The sequence below is a fragment of the Hydra viridissima genome, unplaced genomic scaffold (genome assembly GCF_058129835.1).
Source record: "Hydra viridissima isolate aposymbiotic clone 2 unplaced genomic scaffold, HvirCarnegie_v1 scaffold_8, whole genome shotgun sequence".
Taxonomy (NCBI): Eukaryota; Metazoa; Cnidaria; class Hydrozoa; order Anthoathecata; family Hydridae; genus Hydra; species Hydra viridissima.
Window position 1 is genome coordinate 8742193 of NW_028324307.1, and position 18756 is coordinate 8760948.

General features: G+C 28.7%; 2 protein-coding genes and 2 pseudogenes across 3 annotated transcripts; 2 read left to right on the top strand and 2 right to left on the bottom strand.

The window, feature by feature from the left end:
• The first annotated feature begins 520 nt into the window (after window positions 1-520).
• LOC149884910 (uncharacterized) lies at window positions 521-2421 on the top strand. Its single transcript, XM_090096352.1, has 2 exons — window positions 521-590; window positions 687-2421. Exon 2 carries the CDS (start codon window positions 829-831, stop codon window positions 1252-1254), a length of 426 nt encoding a protein of 141 aa, XP_089952478.1. The 5' UTR covers window positions 521-590; window positions 687-828; the 3' UTR covers window positions 1255-2421.
• A 3714-nt stretch (window positions 2422-6135) lies between these two features.
• Window positions 6136-7852, top strand: LOC149884911 (uncharacterized; annotated as a pseudogene).
• A 759-nt stretch (window positions 7853-8611) lies between these two features.
• On the bottom strand, window positions 8612-11842 carry LOC149884912 (uncharacterized; annotated as a pseudogene). Its single transcript, XR_016455150.1, has 8 exons — window positions 11529-11842; window positions 11314-11431; window positions 11038-11115; window positions 10823-10924; window positions 10184-10296; window positions 9636-9892; window positions 9034-9193; window positions 8612-8899 (listed from the first exon to the last, which is right to left on the bottom strand). The product of XR_016455150.1 is annotated as an uncharacterized LOC149884912 (transcript).
• A 101-nt stretch (window positions 11843-11943) lies between these two features.
• LOC149884913 (uncharacterized) lies at window positions 11944-14296 on the bottom strand. Its single transcript, XM_090096460.1, has one exon. The coding sequence runs from the start codon at window positions 14187-14189 to the stop codon at window positions 12495-12497; it is 1695 nt and encodes a 564-aa protein (XP_089952586.1). The 5' UTR covers window positions 14190-14296; the 3' UTR covers window positions 11944-12494.
• Window positions 14297-18756: the final 4460 nt, after the last annotated feature.

Sequence of the window (18756 nt, forward strand, 5' to 3'; positions counted from 1 at the left end):
AACCTTTTGATAGAGATAACTTTGGTCTCATGAAATTAGCTTTAAAGGCCTACCAAGCCTTGGTAAATCTTTGACATCATTATGTAGCTCGTGGTTTTTCAACATTGTTTGTACACTAGGGGGGTTGACTTTTCAATTTTTTCACTTAAAAATGAATGGGTATATTTTTAAAAGCTGACATTGTTAAAGTTGTTTATAGAAATACATGCTTTTAGATATTTGGTTGCAAAAACATCCCCCGTAGAAACGTTTTTTTTAAATCTTTTTTTAAACAAGCTAAAAAAGTTTTTTACGTTTTTAATACAGTTTTTTTTGTTTTGTATGATACAAATAGTGGTTATATATATATATATATATATATATATATATATATATATATATATATATATATATATATATATATATATATATATATATATATATATATATATATATATATATATAACTTTATGTATAAATTGCTTAAATTCATCAAATACTAATTACTTCTGCAAGTGTCATCTTTAATTGTCGTTTGCTGTCAAAATAAGCGTGTTCAAATCAAGATGATTATTTTGTGTTTACTAAAATCTACAATTAATATAATTAAAGTAAGTTATTTATGTGTGCTTAAAATGTAAAATAGATTTAATTCTAAGCTTCATATGTAGCTTACAATTATAATTAACGTATACTTTATATTTTAGAAATGTTAAGAATAAGCTCGCAGATAGCTGAAAAACCTGAAAAATTAAAACCTGGTCTCAAAATCTAGTCCACTTTGAGAAATCAAAATCAACAAGATCTCACATAACCAAAATTTTAGAACCACTTGATAATTTAAATAAAATGACAAAAGCTTATTTTGTTATTGGTCGGTTTGTTTGCTTATCAAGTTTAGAGAAGTCAGTTTATTCGAGATGTAATAGAGTTGACGCAGAACTATATGATTTATGGCTCAAGTTTAGTTTACCAAAAATAAATGAAAGGTCTATAACAAAAAAAGTGGAAATTCTCATCAACAAATATCATTCAGTTCAAAAATTTAAACTAAGTCTTGAAAAAAAGTGGGATTATTTATTTGATATAACTAAAGTAAATGGTAATTGGCTGAGCAACGAAGACAAAGCATTTTATTTCTTACAAGTGGATACTAATGGTCAAGTTGGTTATTGTTCATCAAAAACTGTTAAAGTACATCCATCTAAGGCTGGTAGGAAGAGACCTAGCATACCTGAAACAGATACAGTAGAGGTCAGTGACAAAAATGAATAAGGCAATGAACAAAATGATGAGCAAGATTCTAATTATATTCCTCCAGACAAAAAAGTTAAGAGAAAATATGAGAACACCATTGTGGCTGTTAACTTAGTTAAGAAGTCAAAACTAAGTATTAAGAAATCAGCAGAAGTTTGCAAAAATTTATCTGCATGTGGTGTCAATGTACAAGCCCCATCTAAATCTGGGGTTTATAGAGCTACAATTTCAGCAGCTCAAAAAATGGAAAAGCACATGATAAGTAATTTAAAAAATGAGAATTGGGTGTTGCATTTTGACGGTAAAAGAATGTCAGAAAAGGAGTATTAAGTCTTGGTTTTAAAAAATGCAGAAAAGGAGGTGAAACTAGTCATTTTAAAACTAGATAAAGGGAAAGCTATTAGCATTTACAGTGGAATAGTTGAAGTGTTGGATAAATTTCAACAATGGAGTAGTATTAAAGTTATAATATCTGATACTACAAGTGTGAATACTGGGAGTAGAAATGGAGTTGTTATTCAACTGCAAAGAGAATTTGAAAGGAAAAAACTTGAACAATTTCAATTTATTAGTTGTCAGCATCATGTGTTGGACACAATTTTAAAACATACTATGAATGAAATTCTTAATGAAAGAGTGTCAAAATCGCCAGAATTACATTACAAATTTATTGAAAACCTGCAAAAAAATTATGAACATTTAAAGTCAAGCTTCAAGCAAGGTGAACAAATTTGTAAAGTGAAGACTAATAAATGGAGAGACGACATGAAGTTTTTGTTCGAGTTGGTACAAAGTTACCGATACATGAAGGTTAATGGCAGCTTTCCAGCTATAAACTTCAAAAGTCTACCATCGTTGCACAATGCCAGATGGAATTCAAGTGCAATCTATGCCCTTCTGGCTTTTATTTTAACTGAATCGGATAATAATCAATTGTGCTTAATTTGCGATTTGGTCTGATATATGGTTTTCTGACATGCAATACTCAGAACATGATTTTAAAAATTTAGAACAAACAATAATTTCAACTTCAGCCATGAAGACCTTAAAAAGATTTTGGTCACAGGAGCCCAGCAGAATACAAGGAATTCAGAGATCCAATATTTGTGCTGAAAGAGCCATAAAAGTATGCAAGAAATTCATGCCAGAGATATAGACAAAATAAACTACAGATTAATTCTGCAAAACAACTTTTAAATTGTATCTTGCTTAACTAAAAGCTATTTTGTCAAAATAAATTGTTATTTATCTGGTAATTTGTGGAATTTTATGTATTTCTCAAACAAAAACATATTTTTCTAATTACGGGGGATGTTTTTGTAACTTGAGTCAATAGAACTTTTAAAATCGGTAATCTAGGGTGGAATGCAAGAACCGAACTTGAGTCAAGTTCGACTTGAAATCTCAAGTTCGACTTGAAATCTCAAGTTCGACTTTGTCAAGTCAGACTTGAAAAATTGACTTGAGCGAATGCGTAAACGAGACTTGAAAATTTTAAGTTTGTGCTTGAGAAAGTCGAACTTGAAAAATAGTCGAGGCGTTGAATTTAGGGCGTTTATCGGAAAATGCACTTCGCAACCAATAGCGGTAATGGATTTTTTTTACGGGAAAAACCTTTTACTGAAACCGTGTAATGATATTTGTAAGCATCTGCGTATCGTTATCGAAATATCGAAACTAACCGATATTTTTTACGATAATGGGTTTCGATATGAATTGGTATATCCGATATGTTACGATATGATTCCGATAAAATATCGTTTGGGTTTCGATATACACGATATCATTATCGCTTTTAGCGATAAATATCGCATAATTTATCGATAAAAAATGTATAACGATATTTTTGAGTTTCGATATGTACGATACGTTCCGATAAAATATCGTTTGGTTTTCAAAACTTTTCAATATTTTACAAAATTTTGTATTAGATATAACTAAATGTTAAGTTGTTTTATATTAGATATTTTACAATATTTTGTATTAGATTTAACTAAATGTTAAGTTAAAATATTTTGCAATATATTTTCTCAATTTATTGATTAAAATATTGATAAAAAATAATAATCGCCTATTTTTTAACGCCGTTTTTTAGATTAAGTTGTTAAAAACGGCTCAGGCAGTTAGGAGAACAATCCAACTGTTTATTTTTTTAAATAAAAACATACCGTGGTGTGACCTAACAAAGTCCTATGCTTTAAGAAAGTCCTAAATTAAAAATTGACAAATTTCGTATATATAGAAGAATCATTTGCGGAAAATAATTCTGTTGTTTAAACTAGATATCTAGTTAGATAAAATAACTAAATTTTTTTCTTTAAATGTTTATTTTATGTATACGAAACTTGTCATTTCTTAAATTAGGACTTTCTTAAAGCATAGGACTTTGTTAGGTCACACCACGGTAAGCGCTCCAAAATATTTTTATTTTTTTAAAAAAGAAAAAGTTATTCTTTAAATATTCGTAACAGTTGTGGTTTATTCGATTATAACTCATTATTAAAGTCCGCTTTTTTAATAATAAAAAATACTTATGTGATTAAAATATCGTCTAGCTGAAATGTTGCCGCTAATTGTAACGAATGGAAACTTTCGCTACCGGTTTCGGCCGAAACCGAATTCAAAATTTCTGCTTCGACAACCTTTTACTTATTCTGTTTCGGGCAAAATTACGGTTCAAACTACTACTGTAATGAACCAAAACTTTTTATAGGGAGGTTTTTTCTTTAAGTTTAGAAAACTTGTTTTTATTTAGTGTGGGATCATGATGATTTCCTAATTATATCGATGTTTTAATCGTTTGTGGGTAAATCAATTATCAATTACAAAAATTGAAGTAATTATTAATTGAAATCACGTGACAATTGAATCAAGTTACTATTCTCAAATCATTCTTTAAGCGATCATCAAATTAAGCATCGGCGTTACCGCACCGGCGGTAAAAACATTTCGGTAAAATGCGGTAAAATGCGGTAAAATGCGGTAAAACGCGTAATACGCATTTTTACCGCAGTGCGGTAAAAATGCGTATTACGCGTCAAAATTACGCAAGGGTTCCTTCTAACCTCAACGATTGGGAAAAAACTTGCGAAGAAGAGCCGTATGAATTACCACATGTCACACCACCAACTAAGAAGACTCACCAACAGGGAAAATCACATAGTCAAACTGAAACTAAAAAAAGAGGTGCACTTGAAAAGGCTTCTCCAACTTTATCAGATACTCAAACTGGTCCTGAACCTAATAAGCAACAACAGCTACAGTTAGATACTCAAGAGAGTCAAAGGACTCTAGCTCAACAAGAAGGGTATGAAGTGACTCAAGGTAAAGACCAAACTCAAAGTGTCTCTTTGTTTATTCCAATGACACTCCAGCACAATCAAAGTAGAATCAAAAAAGCAAAATTAGGTAATATAATGAAGTCGAATTGGAAGGGGAATGAGAAAAAAAAGTACAGAGCATCTGAGCTTGCAAACATTTTATTAGAGACAGATGATGATGTATCTGATGATTAATTTTTTATCAATAACTTGTTTGTTTAAAACTGTAAATGTAATATTTACTAATAGAAATACAAAAAGCAATTTAAAGTATCTTTTTTTAGTTTTTCGGTAATCAGCAAAAAAAGAGGTAATTTGTGATAAAATGCGGTAAATCGTGAAAAAAGCGGTAAAAAGTGATAAAAACGGTAAAAAGTGATAAATGCGGTAAAATTGCGTATTACGCATTTTTACGCAAAATTACCGCGGTAATTACGCATTTTTACGCATTTTTACGCTTTTTACGCAGATTTACGCATTTTTACGCAAATTTACGCAAATTTACGCATTTTACTCAAATTTACGCATTTTTACGCATTTTACGCAAATTTACGCATTTTTACGCATTTTTACCGACGGTGCGGTAACGCCGATGCTTACATCAAATATTAAAATATTTTCACATGTTCTATTTTTTATCAAATCATGTTACATACTGATCGTTTAAATGCCTTATGTCCCATAAATCATTACAAAAACAAATCTATTTTATTTTTTCAAATATTTATTTATTCAAACAAATTTGAATGATAAAAAAATGTCATAGTTATGGAGTTTTTGAAGATTTTTGTTATTATTATCATATATATATATATATATATATATATATATATATATATATATATATATATATATATATATATATATATATATATATTGATAAAAATAACAAAAATCTTCAAAATTTGTCAATTTTTAATTTTGGACTTTCTTAAAGCATAGGACTTTGTTAGGTCACACAACGGTATGTTTTTATTTAAAAAAATAAACAGTTGGATTGTTCTATAGAGATATATATAGAGATAAGTTGTTCCGTTGCGAAATTTGTTAGAACGTTATCATAATATAATTCCTGGGTCATTCCATGCCAAGTGGTGCAAATTTTAATGAGGTCCCTCATGGACCATCTCAGATTTTATTGAAATTTTTTGATTTTGTACATATATATGTTAAAAGCATGTTTTGAAAATTTTAGATCAATATCTAATATGGTTCTTGAGAAAACGCTATTTAAGTAGTGGGCTATTTTGCATAAAATTTCACTCTACAAGAAAAAAGGGTTTTTTCATCATTTTTAACAGCCAATAACTTTTGAACAAGTTAGTTTTATACTTCAATTATTATAAGATAGCAAGTGTGCTGTGGATACTTTGAAAAAAGAAAAAAATATTATTTCTGGCATCTTAACTTTTTCCATAATGGCGGGCTAAAGTTGATTTTTTTGTTTTAAGAATAAGTTTTTTTATGATTTTAAAGACCTTAATCTTAAAAACTAGTTACAAAGTTAATACAAATCAAATTGCTTGCTGATCTACATGTGGTGGATAAACATTTTTAAAAAAATCAGTTGATTAAAGAGCTGCATTCAAAAGTTATAGGTCTCCAAAATGAGTCAGATCGAGATTTTCGTAAAATTGATCTGTGATGCAAAGCATCTGTTACCTAAGATGGCACTTTTTTTTTTTTATAAAATTTTTTATACGCATCAATTAAAGACTGTTAATTAATAAAAACCAAAAAAATTAATGGGCGCTTATTTATAACCCCCAAAAGGTAGTCTCTAAAAGTCAGGTAAATTTTCCATAAAAAATTATTACTTTTTAAAAGTTTAGTTATTGTTTCATTTAATTCTATATTACTAGTATGTCAATCTAAAAAGTACTAATAAAACCAAATAAATTGTTGTATTTTAGAACTAATTAATAATAAGTAATATGCCTGAGCTTTCTACTTGCTGTATTGGTAAAGCATTAAATGAACAGTGCTATCTATCTAATAAAAGTAAACGCTACCAAGAACTGTCTAAACTAAACCAAGAGCTTATTTCTTTGAGAAGCAAAATAAATCCCATAGATTTTATTTGTAGCTATCACGAGAAAGTTTACTTGTCGAGGTATGAGAATGAACATCGCAGGTATTGTTGTATCCGTTGAACAAGCACGCAAAAAATGTGAAAAGTAAGTTTCAATATTTAATATCTTAATTTAATAAAAATACCTTAATAACACTAAATAAATAAAAAAAAAAATATTTAATAATTATTTCCGTTATTTTTTAGATTCTCTTAGAGTTATCAGTCTTTCATATGCCAAAGATTTTGGTTTAATACCTGGTCAAAAAATTTGCACTAGTTGCAGAAAAGTTCTGAATTGCAAACATAATACAAAAGAAAATGAACTCCAAGAAAAAGAAATTTATGTTGACAACCATACATTAAAAGAAGATCTTAATTCAAGTATTGCAAGTTTTGGATGCTCACCTCTAAAACTTGTTTCAAAAAAAGATAGAGTTGCATATGGAAAGCGTAAAATTGATAGCATAAGAGCTCATACACAAAAGGCTGTTGCCAATGTGCTAGGTATAGAAATAGCTGCACTTTGTGAAATTGAATCACCCTCAAAAAAATGTTTGAAAAAAACAAACACAGATTTAGACAATATTATGACTAAAATTAAGTCAAAATTTGAAAAAACATTGTCAAATTCTGAAAAAATCACACTTCTTACACTCACTCCAGACAGTTGGTCAATAGAGAAAACTCAGAAGTTTTTTTTTACTTCAAAAAGATCTGTAGTACAAGCCAGAAAATTAAGTAAAAAAAGTGGAATACTATCAAAACCTTCTCCAAAATCGGGTAGAAAACTAAGCGAAGATGTAATTACAGAGGTTGTTCATTTCTACGAATGCGATGAATATTCAAGGGTTTGTCCAGGAAAAAAAGAGTTTGTTTCAGTTAAAGTAGATAGTAAAAAGCAACATATCCAAAAGCGCCTTCTACTAGTCAATATGAAAGAGCTACATATTGAGTTTAAAAAGAAATATAATTATCTTAAAGTTTGTTTTTTTTGTTTGTTTTTCATTAAAAAAATTATTGTATTATAAAGAGGGGAGGGGACAGAGGGGAGGGGACTTTATCTATTGGGATTTAAAAGTTCTTTATCTAAAGGGATTAAAAGGCTTTAAGCATTGATATTTTTTAATTGATATTTCATAATAAATAACATTATATAATTCAATGCATTTATTTATTATGTCAATTTTAGAATTTTATGGAAAATTTACCTGACTTTTAGAGACTACCTTTTGGGGGTTATAAATAAGCGCCCATTAATTTTTTTGGTTTTTATTAATTAACAGTCTTTAATTGATGCGTATAAAAAATTTTATAAAAAAAAAAAAGTGCCATCTTAGGTAACAGATGCTTTGCATCACAGATCAATTTTACGAAAATCTCGATCTGACTCATTTTGGAGACCTATCCCAGCCAACCAACAAGTATGGGTCCCATAAGGGACCCATACGGGCGTATATAAGGGACCCATACGGGTATCCCTAAGGGATCCCAGCGGGAGTTGTCCCAGGGCCCCATCTGGGAACCATAAGGGTTGCCCGCTGGGATGCCCATAAGGGTCCCATATGTTTACCGTTTTTTTGCCCTTATGGTTCCCATGTAGGCATTTCTGGTATTTCACACGGTTGCCTTCTGGGATGCCCGTAAGGATCCTTTAAACATACAATTTTTTCGCCCTTACGATTCCTAATAGGCTATCTGTTATTTCACAGGGTTGACCGTGAAGGTCCCGTAGTTTTCCGATTTTTTTTTCTCTACTTTGTCGCACACGGTTTATATACAATACGTGTTTTAATACATAATTTATAAACAATTCATTTTTAAATTCGCCTGTACGTAATCAATAAAAATTATAAACTCTATACTTTTTATCGTTTAAACGTTAAACGATTTTCATGTTAATAATTATTAACATGTAAAATTTACAAATGGATGTAGGTAAAAATTAAAAATAATATTAAAATCATTGATTACGCCATTCAGCTGGATATTTGAAAGAATTTATAAAAAAAGGAATTTTTACATAAAATACTTCCGAATTTGGTGAACTTTTTCTAAACTTAAAAAATAAAGAGTAAACAAAAACAGTTCTTTAAAGACGTTGTTTTTTGTGTCCATCAATCTGAACTGGGAGCCCTCATTGTAGTTTTCGTAATTGTGTATCGGCGACCGTCAGGACCCCGATCTCTTGCGTTAGAAAACCATTTTGATAATTCTGTTTCAATATCTTTATTATTGATTTGATTTGTATTTGAGTTTAGTTTCACAGCATCTATAATCAAATAAAACAACACTGTATTAAAGTAATAAATAATCTTTAACAATTTAATATCTTTTAGTAAGTGATCATATGCAGCATCTCCCTGTAGGGACATGCTGCATAATGCATGAACTTATACTACTTACTAAAAAAAACTTGACAAAGCAATAGTGCTTTAAACGATTTCTTTCCCTTCTGCCCTGTCAAATTAAATTGGCGAGCAAGCTGACCATCAAGTAAAACTGGCATCGCTCTCATGACGAAATTACGTAGATCCTCGCCTCCAATGTCTGATATATGTTTTGCCTAAAAGAAATAACATGTAATGAAACATGTAAAAAAAATTGTCATTCTTAATCATGTAAAGTCACGTTTAATCACACTTCCTTTAAACAAGTCACCCTCACTCAAACATAGCAACATCTTTAATCGCAAAATTTTGATATAACGTTAAATTTACACATTTTAAGACACAAGTTAAGTAAAGTTTAACAAGATTTAACAATTTAATATCTTGTAGTAAGTGATGCGGCTAAAATAAGTTTAAAATCTTTATCAGTCAGGAAGCAGAATTGTTTCATATGATATAAATACTTCAACATTAGATTTCAACCCATCCTAATGGCTTTTATAATGATATCATGCCATCCAATCTTAAACCCAAACTATTTTACGCAGTTAATTCTTTCTAAACTTGAGTTTTTTTATTTGTAATTATTGAATGTTGAATTTAAAAATCATTTTAAACTTACAAGAATTTTTTTTTCTCCACACAACACAACTTTTCCTCTAATGTTTCAACTTCTGCTGTAGATGTCAGTGGCAACTTTATATCTTCAGGCAAATCAAATGTTAATTCTTCACTAACTAGCATTTTTTGCTTAATAGAATGCAATAATGATGTATGCACCTTTAGAGTTTTTTTAATCTCCTCGACATTGCTAACCAAAGTTGTTATTAAATTAAATACTGATTGCAGGTTAGCAGTTTGACATAAACTGGAGCCTAAATAAAAAAATTATTACAATCTTACTACAAACCATGCAATAACACGGTTAAAGATTAGAACTTTTACTAATCTTTAACCATTACCTTGAGGTTTAAAAATGTAGCACTCAAAAGCAAACCTTTTTTTTTTTTTAAGTTAAAAAAAATTTTGTATATAGCCCATTCAAGAAATTGCTCAACTTAAAACAAAAAAACTATAAATACATGACAAATACTGATATACAAGTATTAGATTGGAATACTAACATTGGAATACTATTTAACTAAGTAGTTACTATAGGGAATTACCTGCAGTAGTAGAACTTAACATTGACAATGATGTTGCCCTTGCAGCAGTTGAAGCAATAGGAGGTGAAAATTGTTCACTATTCCATATGTTGAAGTCATTAGAATGTTCATCACTAATCAAAATGGTAATAAAAGCTAATTATACATATATTTTTTCTAGTTATCAGTATAGGGGTCAATTATAAAGGATACCACCATTTTTAAGTCGATTTCTGACCCCCTCCTCCAAAAAAAATTTAAAAAAATCTTTGAAGTGACGTCCTTTTCTCACAAGTGACATGAGGTCCTTTTAATATTGACCCTCTCCCTCCCCTTTTTGATGACATTTTTTATGGATGGCCCCATATCACTATTTTATTTTTTCTAAAAACACTTGATAATTTTTTTTAACGCAAGCTACTAAAAATACAGTAATCATTTTGAAGATTGAATACTTTAAGTTTAATTTACAATGTAGCACGCATGACTCCATACTTGCTGTATGCTGTTTTTCCTAATATTTTTAATGAAAATTAATTGATGAAAAGTTCAATTCAAATTTTTACAACTTGTAAATGAATTACTATGCCATTTTTTAAGAACATTATATTAAATTATATATAAATAAATCCTGGTGTGTACACAAATAATGAAACTCACTGTAACAACTGATCGCCAACTCTGGATTTGCTGTTTGATGGGAGTTTGCAGGGTTGCTGTGGCTTTTGAATGAGAAGAGCAGAATTTACCAACAACTTCTTTCTTTTAAAATACAAAAATAATCTTTAATAATGTTAGTTCCTACAGGTAACAAATATGAAATAAATTTCCATATAACAAATAACATATAGAGCAATTTTGTAAAAAAAAATTACTTTGGTTCTACATTAAACAATTGATCATTTTCAGATTCCTCATTTTCTGTTTCTTTCTTGTAACTAATCTTTGTTACTCTTCATCAATATAAAAATGACAAAAACAAAAGACTTTTTTAAAAAAAAAATGTAGCGTTTTTTAATATTATTAACTTCAACACAATAAAAGACAATTTTAAAAAAATAAAATAAATTTTTTAAGTAAAATTATTGTGGTTATTTAAAATAAAAAGTTTTCATAATTATAGATAAACAAAAAAGTCATTAAATGCCTACCGCCTTTTTTTGTTTTTTTTGACAGTTCCAGAACTTTCTTCCATCTCCTCAAATGCATTTTCTAAACTGGATGTGTCTTCTGCCATTTTGGCTTTTTGACGAGCATTGTTTAAACTGTCTAAAAATTGGTTTCAAAATAAAAACTGGTAAAAAAAAAGGTCATATACAAATGTACAATAAATGTAGAAAATAAACTATATGCAAAATAAATTTACCAGCTAATCCCAGCACCCTTGCCATGTAAATTGGCCAATTTATCTCTGCATCATGGCTGTTATTTTTAGCTTTAGAAATTGTATTGGGATTCTTAAATGGTGGCCAATAGCACTTAACTGATGTGTGATTTGATATCATTAACTGGACATTACTAGCATCCACTCCCTCAAGCCATTTCAACGGAACATAGTCTGTTTCGCAAGTGTTTTCAAAAGCAACAATTGCAAACATATTTTAACTAAATAAGATTTTTATAAGTTATAACATAAGAAATGTTTTAAAACTTTTAATTATAGTAATTATGAATTTTTTATTAAATAGAAATAATAGTAGTTTTTAAAAGTTAGCTTTTTATTAATAAATACTTTATATTTTTTTAATAGTTTGAATTATTTGTAAAATAACACGCAGATAACTTGAAAATAGAAAAAGAAAAGTACAATATTCACAAAAACATAAAAATAAAATATGCCATTGAAAATGTAATAATACAACACTATTATTAAATACTATTTATAGTAACTGTTTACATTAATACATGAGACATTTGTAATTTAAAACCAAGTTTTTTCGGACAAAAATCAGCTTTAGTGGAAGTGCATTTGAGGGATTACAACAAAACCATTTTTATGCGGCAGCAGAAAATATTTCGTTCTTAATTTTCTCAATGAATAAACTTTTACAAGGTATGAAAGGTTTTCAACATAGAAAATTGACAGTAAAGATGAGTCAAGTGGATCTGTAAAAAACGGCTCCTGACGATCAAACTCTACACAAACAACAACAGCATCGGAGTCGTTTAAATCATTTCCAGCAAGAATATTTTTAACTAAACAAACTTTGTTGTCTATTGCAAAGCAGTTGTTTCCATTTTCATTACAAACTATAAACTGAGAACCAAAATATTGTTTAAATTGTGAGAGGTGGCGTAACGGCAATGGAACTGGACCATCGAAATGTTTTTTTTAAAATTTAGCAGTGAAATCAGCATCATTTTTTTCAGAGTATTGTAAGTGGCCCTCTGACAATCTACATACAATTTGTGTAACAGGGGACTGTGGACTACGGATTAACTTCTTAAGTCTTCCTAAATAACTTTCAAAAGGAAACGAAGAAACATTGTCTAGCACTCCGAACCTCCGAACATCATCTGACAAGTGTATCAGTGAATGGACGTTATATACACACTGGTCATTTCCATATAACATGCAAAAATTTGACACAAAGTACTTTAACAGTTGTTCAGAATAATCTACATAGATGTTACATAAGGATGGGCTAATAAGTATTCTAATAGCTACTGACAGACACAGAAAATTAATATACAACTCTTTAGGCAAAATGCCTTTTAAAACAACAACACCAGAATATAATAGAAATTCCCTAAGTTCTGTAGCCTTCCAATGTTTATATTCAGAGAGTGATCTAGGCTTTCGTGCAAACTCTCGAGGAGTATAATATTTAATTGCAACAAGTTTATCAGATATCAAATCTATTGCTGCCCTTGATAATCTACGAACAGACAAGCTGTGTATCCATTGATTTATAATTCTTCGTACAACTCCTAAACAGACCAAATGCATATAATCTAGAGGAAATCCACTAACCAAGCCTATATTTAAATGTAATACAGGAGATATGAACAAGGAACAATGATGAGCAGGGTCTTTTTTATTTCGGAAATCACTATCAGTTCGCAAAACAGCAAATAGATTAGGTATAACAACTTTCCCAAGCCATTCTCCAGTTTGTACACACCTTTCACAGGAATTATAACTGTTGTGAGGTTTAATGCACTTTATAAAAGCTCGCGCTGGTGCATCACAAATAACTGCTTTTAATTTGATAGAGTAATATTTGTTATTTTTTTCAAACCCTGTCTTCTCTAGCATAGTCATTTCCGAAACTAAATCTTCCATATAATCATCAAGGGAAGTTGGTTTGCTTTTACTAAAATAAACGGCAATCGGAAATGGACACCATCCAGTATTTTTAACCAAGCAAAGTATAGGCCACAAACTATTTGTTGAGCTTTTGAAAATTGGCACACCATCTATATTAATATGCAAATCTAATTGATTTATATCATTATTGAGAGGATACCTTTCGGTAAAAATAGACAGCCAATACTGTAGGCTAAAATAAAAATATTCCCCACCAGCAACATTTCGAATATTTACACTTCTTCGAGTACTAAGCAAAGATCTTGCATCTTTTGGCAAATCAGGATGTAGCTGGTTTAAAAACCCAAGCAAATTGCTACATGCTGTCTGGGAAATGTTAAATTTTACTGCCCAAGAAACTAACTTATCTTTCAAAGTCTCACTTTCATTGAGTTCTTCAGTGAAGTCATTATTCTCCTCATCACTGTCATCATAAATTTGAGTTGCCCATTCTGGAAAGTCATTATATTCTTCAGTGTTATATAAATCATCAAGCTGACTATTGGGGTCATTATTATCAAATATTGGCAAATTAATTGGATCTTTTGAACTTGACATTTTTACCATATTTATTGGTAAATTATCATTATTTGCTTGAGAAAAATGTGAGGTTGATACATCCAAGTTAGGTATATTCACACATGCACTACTCAATATCTTTGAAACCGCAACAGCTATCTTTCGGTTTTTTGTACGTTTTGAATAAAAATAACTCATTCCAAATAAATAAGCTATAAAAATATTATACTTTGAATTTAAATTTCTAAATGATAAAAATTATAGTCAATTACACAGTAGGGTAAATCAAACTTTCAAAATTTTTTATTTTTTTATTGTAGCACTATATGTGAATAATAAATTTTATAAGTTATAGGAAATCACTTAAAGCATTTTTTTTTTTAAATTTCTTTTTTTTACCAAGATTGCAATTTTTGAAAAGGTAAAATTGTTTATTTATACATAAAGCAAGGGTGGGTGGTACTTTTTACATTATTGAAATCTGAAACTGTGTAGATTTAAAAAAATATATTTCCATTATATAAATATGTGGAAAAGATATTTTTGTTTCATAATAAATTATGAAACGCGAATCCTTTTTTTATATTAATCTTATAAAACTGTTCAAACATAATAATGAAAATTTAAAAGAGTTATAATACTTTTATTGTCTGATCAATAAATTTCACTAAATGTTAAAAATTCCATAACAAACAATTTAATGTATGATGAAAATGATATTCAAATATAAGTAAAAAATAAAAAAGTATTTTTAATGACTGAAGTTTTTATTTAGTTATACTTACATTTGCATATTATTGCAAAAAAAAATTGTAATATAATCTACATATCGTGTAACACTTTGTTTTATATTCCAATTTTTCTATACAACATCATTTTTATTAAAAAAACGTTTGATGTATAACAAAAAAACCTTTTTTTATAAATCAACAGAAAATATTTAGTACTTAATCTTCTCAAGGCCATCATTAAGACTTAACAACTTCCAGCCTGGAAGTTGTTTAGCCTCAATGCAATTTAATATTATTATTAACAATTGTTTTACTTTATCCTTTTTTTGAGTTTTTGTTTTGTTTTGCTGGAAGTCTTCCAGCAAAACAAAACAAAAACTTAAATATAATATATAATATTATATTTGATATTAAATATAATATATAATTGATATCATTATTTTCAATTTTCTTTTATACATATTTATTCACATTTACGATACATAAACCGTAAACATTTTTTGCAGAAAATTATTTGCAAATGTCATGAATCATGAACAATTGCATAAGCAATTTATGAATATGATAACTTTAAACAAAATACAACAAAAGAAATAAGAAATAACACATATTGCAGAGCGGTAAGCGCCAAATCATTTTAATTTTAAATATTACTTTTTCAAATCTGCCTCAATATCAATTTTTTATTTATTTCCCATACGGGTCCCAGACAGATCCCGCGAAAAAAGCCCCTATGTATCCCATACCAGATTACCGGACAAATCCCATACGGTACCCATATGTTTTGGTTGGCTGGGATAACTTTTGAATGCAGCTCTTTAATCAACTGATTTTTTTAAAAATGTTTATCCACCACATGTAGATCAGCAAGCAATTTGATTTGTATTAACTTTGTAACTAGTTTTTAAGATTAAGGTCTTTAAAATCACAAAAAAAACTTATTCTTAAAACAAAAAAATCAACTTTAGCCCGCCATTATGGAAAAAGTTAAGATGCCAGAAATAATATTTTTTTCTTTTTTCAAAGTATCCACAGCACACTTGCTATCTTATAATAATTGAAGTATAAAACTAACTTGTTCAAAAGTTATTGGCTGTTAAAAATGATGAAAAAACCCTTTTTTCTTGTAGAGTGAAATTTTATGCAAAATAGCCCACTACTTAAATAGCGTTTTCTCAAGAACCATATTAGATATTGATCTAAAATTTTCAAAACATGCTTTTAACATATATATGTACAAAATCAAAAAATTTCAATAAAATCTGAGATGGTCCATAAGGGACCTTTGCACCACTTGGCATGGAATGACCCTCCTACAAAAATTAATGTTTAATGTTTAATGTCGTCGTTTCGTCATTAGTTACTAGGCTTTGAAAGAGCGCGTTTAAATGCACGCGGCCATTGGAGAAAGATCCATGAAGCGAGTTAAAACTTTCTTCCTTTTGGAATTTAATTATTAGTTTAGATATATTACATAAAGAATCATATGAAGATAAATAATAATCGCTAAGATCATCTTATAATTGAAGTAAGTATATAAAATAGTTATATTTACATTTTTATTAGATAAAGTAGAAAGGATTTAAATTTTTATTTGATAAAGTAGAAAGGATTTAAATTTTTATTAGATAAAGTAGAAAGAATTTTTATTAGATAAAGTAGAAAGGATTTAAATTTTTTAAATCGTTTATATTTTTTTTGTTTTAGTTTTTCTTTTTGCAGTTTTGTTTTTATTATCTTATTTTTTAGAAGGAAAATAGGGGTATGTATGTTATTTAAAGTTATACTAATGCTATTTCCATAAAATGGTTATTACTATATTGAAATTTCTGTAATGCTATTAACTATTTTTGTTCTTTTTTAGAAAATTTTGAAAAGTTAATTAAACTTTTGTGCCAACACTGACATGGCATGTCACATGTTATTGTATGTAAAGGTTAAATTTTGTTATGAGGATTACAATTCTTACGAAGAAAAAAAAGAAGGTAAAAAGTATTGTTTGTAAATGTATATTTTGTATCTTTTTAAATTTTCTTGCATCATTTTTAAAATTTTTGTTTCCACACGTTTATTGTTTGCATATATGCTTTTTTTGATATGTATCTGTATGTGGTAATAAGTGCTTTATAGTTGTTTTATCAATGTGTTTTTATAATAATGTTTTTATAATAATGTAAAGTGTTTTTTTACTCTTTGTGTATGTGTTAATATGTGTTATATAATTGTTTTAAAAATGTGTTTTAAATATGTATATAAGGAATATATTTAACCTATTTTAGAGAAGGAGCAGAACAAATGGCTTTAGATCGTGCAGCTCAGTGTGATATGCACCTAATGGCATGGTTTAAGTTAAATACTGAAAATTAAAGAGCACATTGCTATTCGTATGTAGACATTCCTTATCACTTTATATTTGATGATAAACATTGTAAATGGAAGGTTAGACAAAGGGGTGGTAATAAGGTGATAGTAAGAATGTATAAAGTTAATCCAACTGGAGAATTGTTTTTTCTTAAACTGTTACTTTTGCAAGCAAAAGGAGCAACATCTTGGGAGAATGTGCGTACTGTTAAGGGTATTGTCCTTGAAACGTTTCGTGAAGCATGTGTTTTAAAAGAATTGTTGCTAGATGATACTGAATGGCAGAATACTCCTTCTGAGGCGGTTTTAACACGTACGCCAAAGTAAATTAGACAGTTGTTTTCAATTATTTTGACCTTTTGTGAACCTGACAATCCTTTACATCTCTGGAATACATACAATTTTTTTATGATGGAAGATTTCATTCACCACTCAGTCCCACTTCTAATAGCTGAACAAGCTACTCTTCATCAAATTGAAAAGATTATTAATCAAATGTGTTATATAAAACCATATTTGTTTATAGTTGTATATATGTTTAAATTATGCTGTTTCCATGTTTTCAAAGTGATGTGATTTGGCATTATGTTGAGCAAGATTGATAACCTTGCCAGCCAAGCGATGTACTTATAGCAGAGTTGTGACTTGGCAGCATTTAGTGCCAGACGGAGTAACTGCTTTGGAGCTAGGTTGTGTTGTCTAGCCTTTTTTAATTATTCTCAAAACACATAATAATGTCTGTTAATGTTTAGCATAATGTGTATGAGAGTATGCAACCTTGATCTTTAAGTCTAGGGTGTTTTCATGTCCTAAATTTGAAGTAATTGAATAACTAATATTGAACATAAAAACAAATATACTTTTATGTATTTATATGTTTAGTAAAAAGATAAATATAGTTAACTTTAAATTGGTTTTCTAATTTTGCCTTTCATATTTTAATTTGCTTTGTTATCTTCACCGGATTTTAGGATCAAGGATGTAAATATTCTATTGTTATGTGTTATTGTTGTGATGTTTTGTTGGTATTCATTTTTAACAATAGACACCTTCATGTTGGTGACTATTGTAAAAAATGAATAATAGGTAGTTTCATTATTGGAACTTACTGCTTTTATTTATTTACTGAAAGCCAAGACAACATTATGCTAAAAATGCAATTTATATCTTAATTTGATTTTTTTTTTTTTTTATAGTATTGTTAACCCTACCTTTTGTACTTCGAAACAGATTTTGTAACATTTTCGATAAATGTTTATATTAACTGCCATGTCAAAATGGGTTACTATAAATAGGTAAATCGATTTTCAGTTTTTATGTGGTGTTTTATTTTTGTTTGTTTTTTTTGTTGTTGTAATTATAGTATCATAATTCCATTTTTTTTTTCTTTAAGGTTTACGATTGACGCATTTATACGATTTATAAAAAGAAACCTGATTACCTTTTATTGTAAATTTTGGTCAGTTAAAATGATATAAATGTATGCAATTAGTCAGTTAAAATGATATAAATGTATGCAATTAAATTTTCTCTGTTTTAAGCCTAATAATTTGCTGTACGTAATTTAGGGAATCTTTTTAAATGGGTGGTGAATATTGTAGTTTAGCGCATTTTTCAAATATTGAGTTGCTTAAATTTTATAAGGTTTTTAACTAATTAATTAGCTTAGTTTG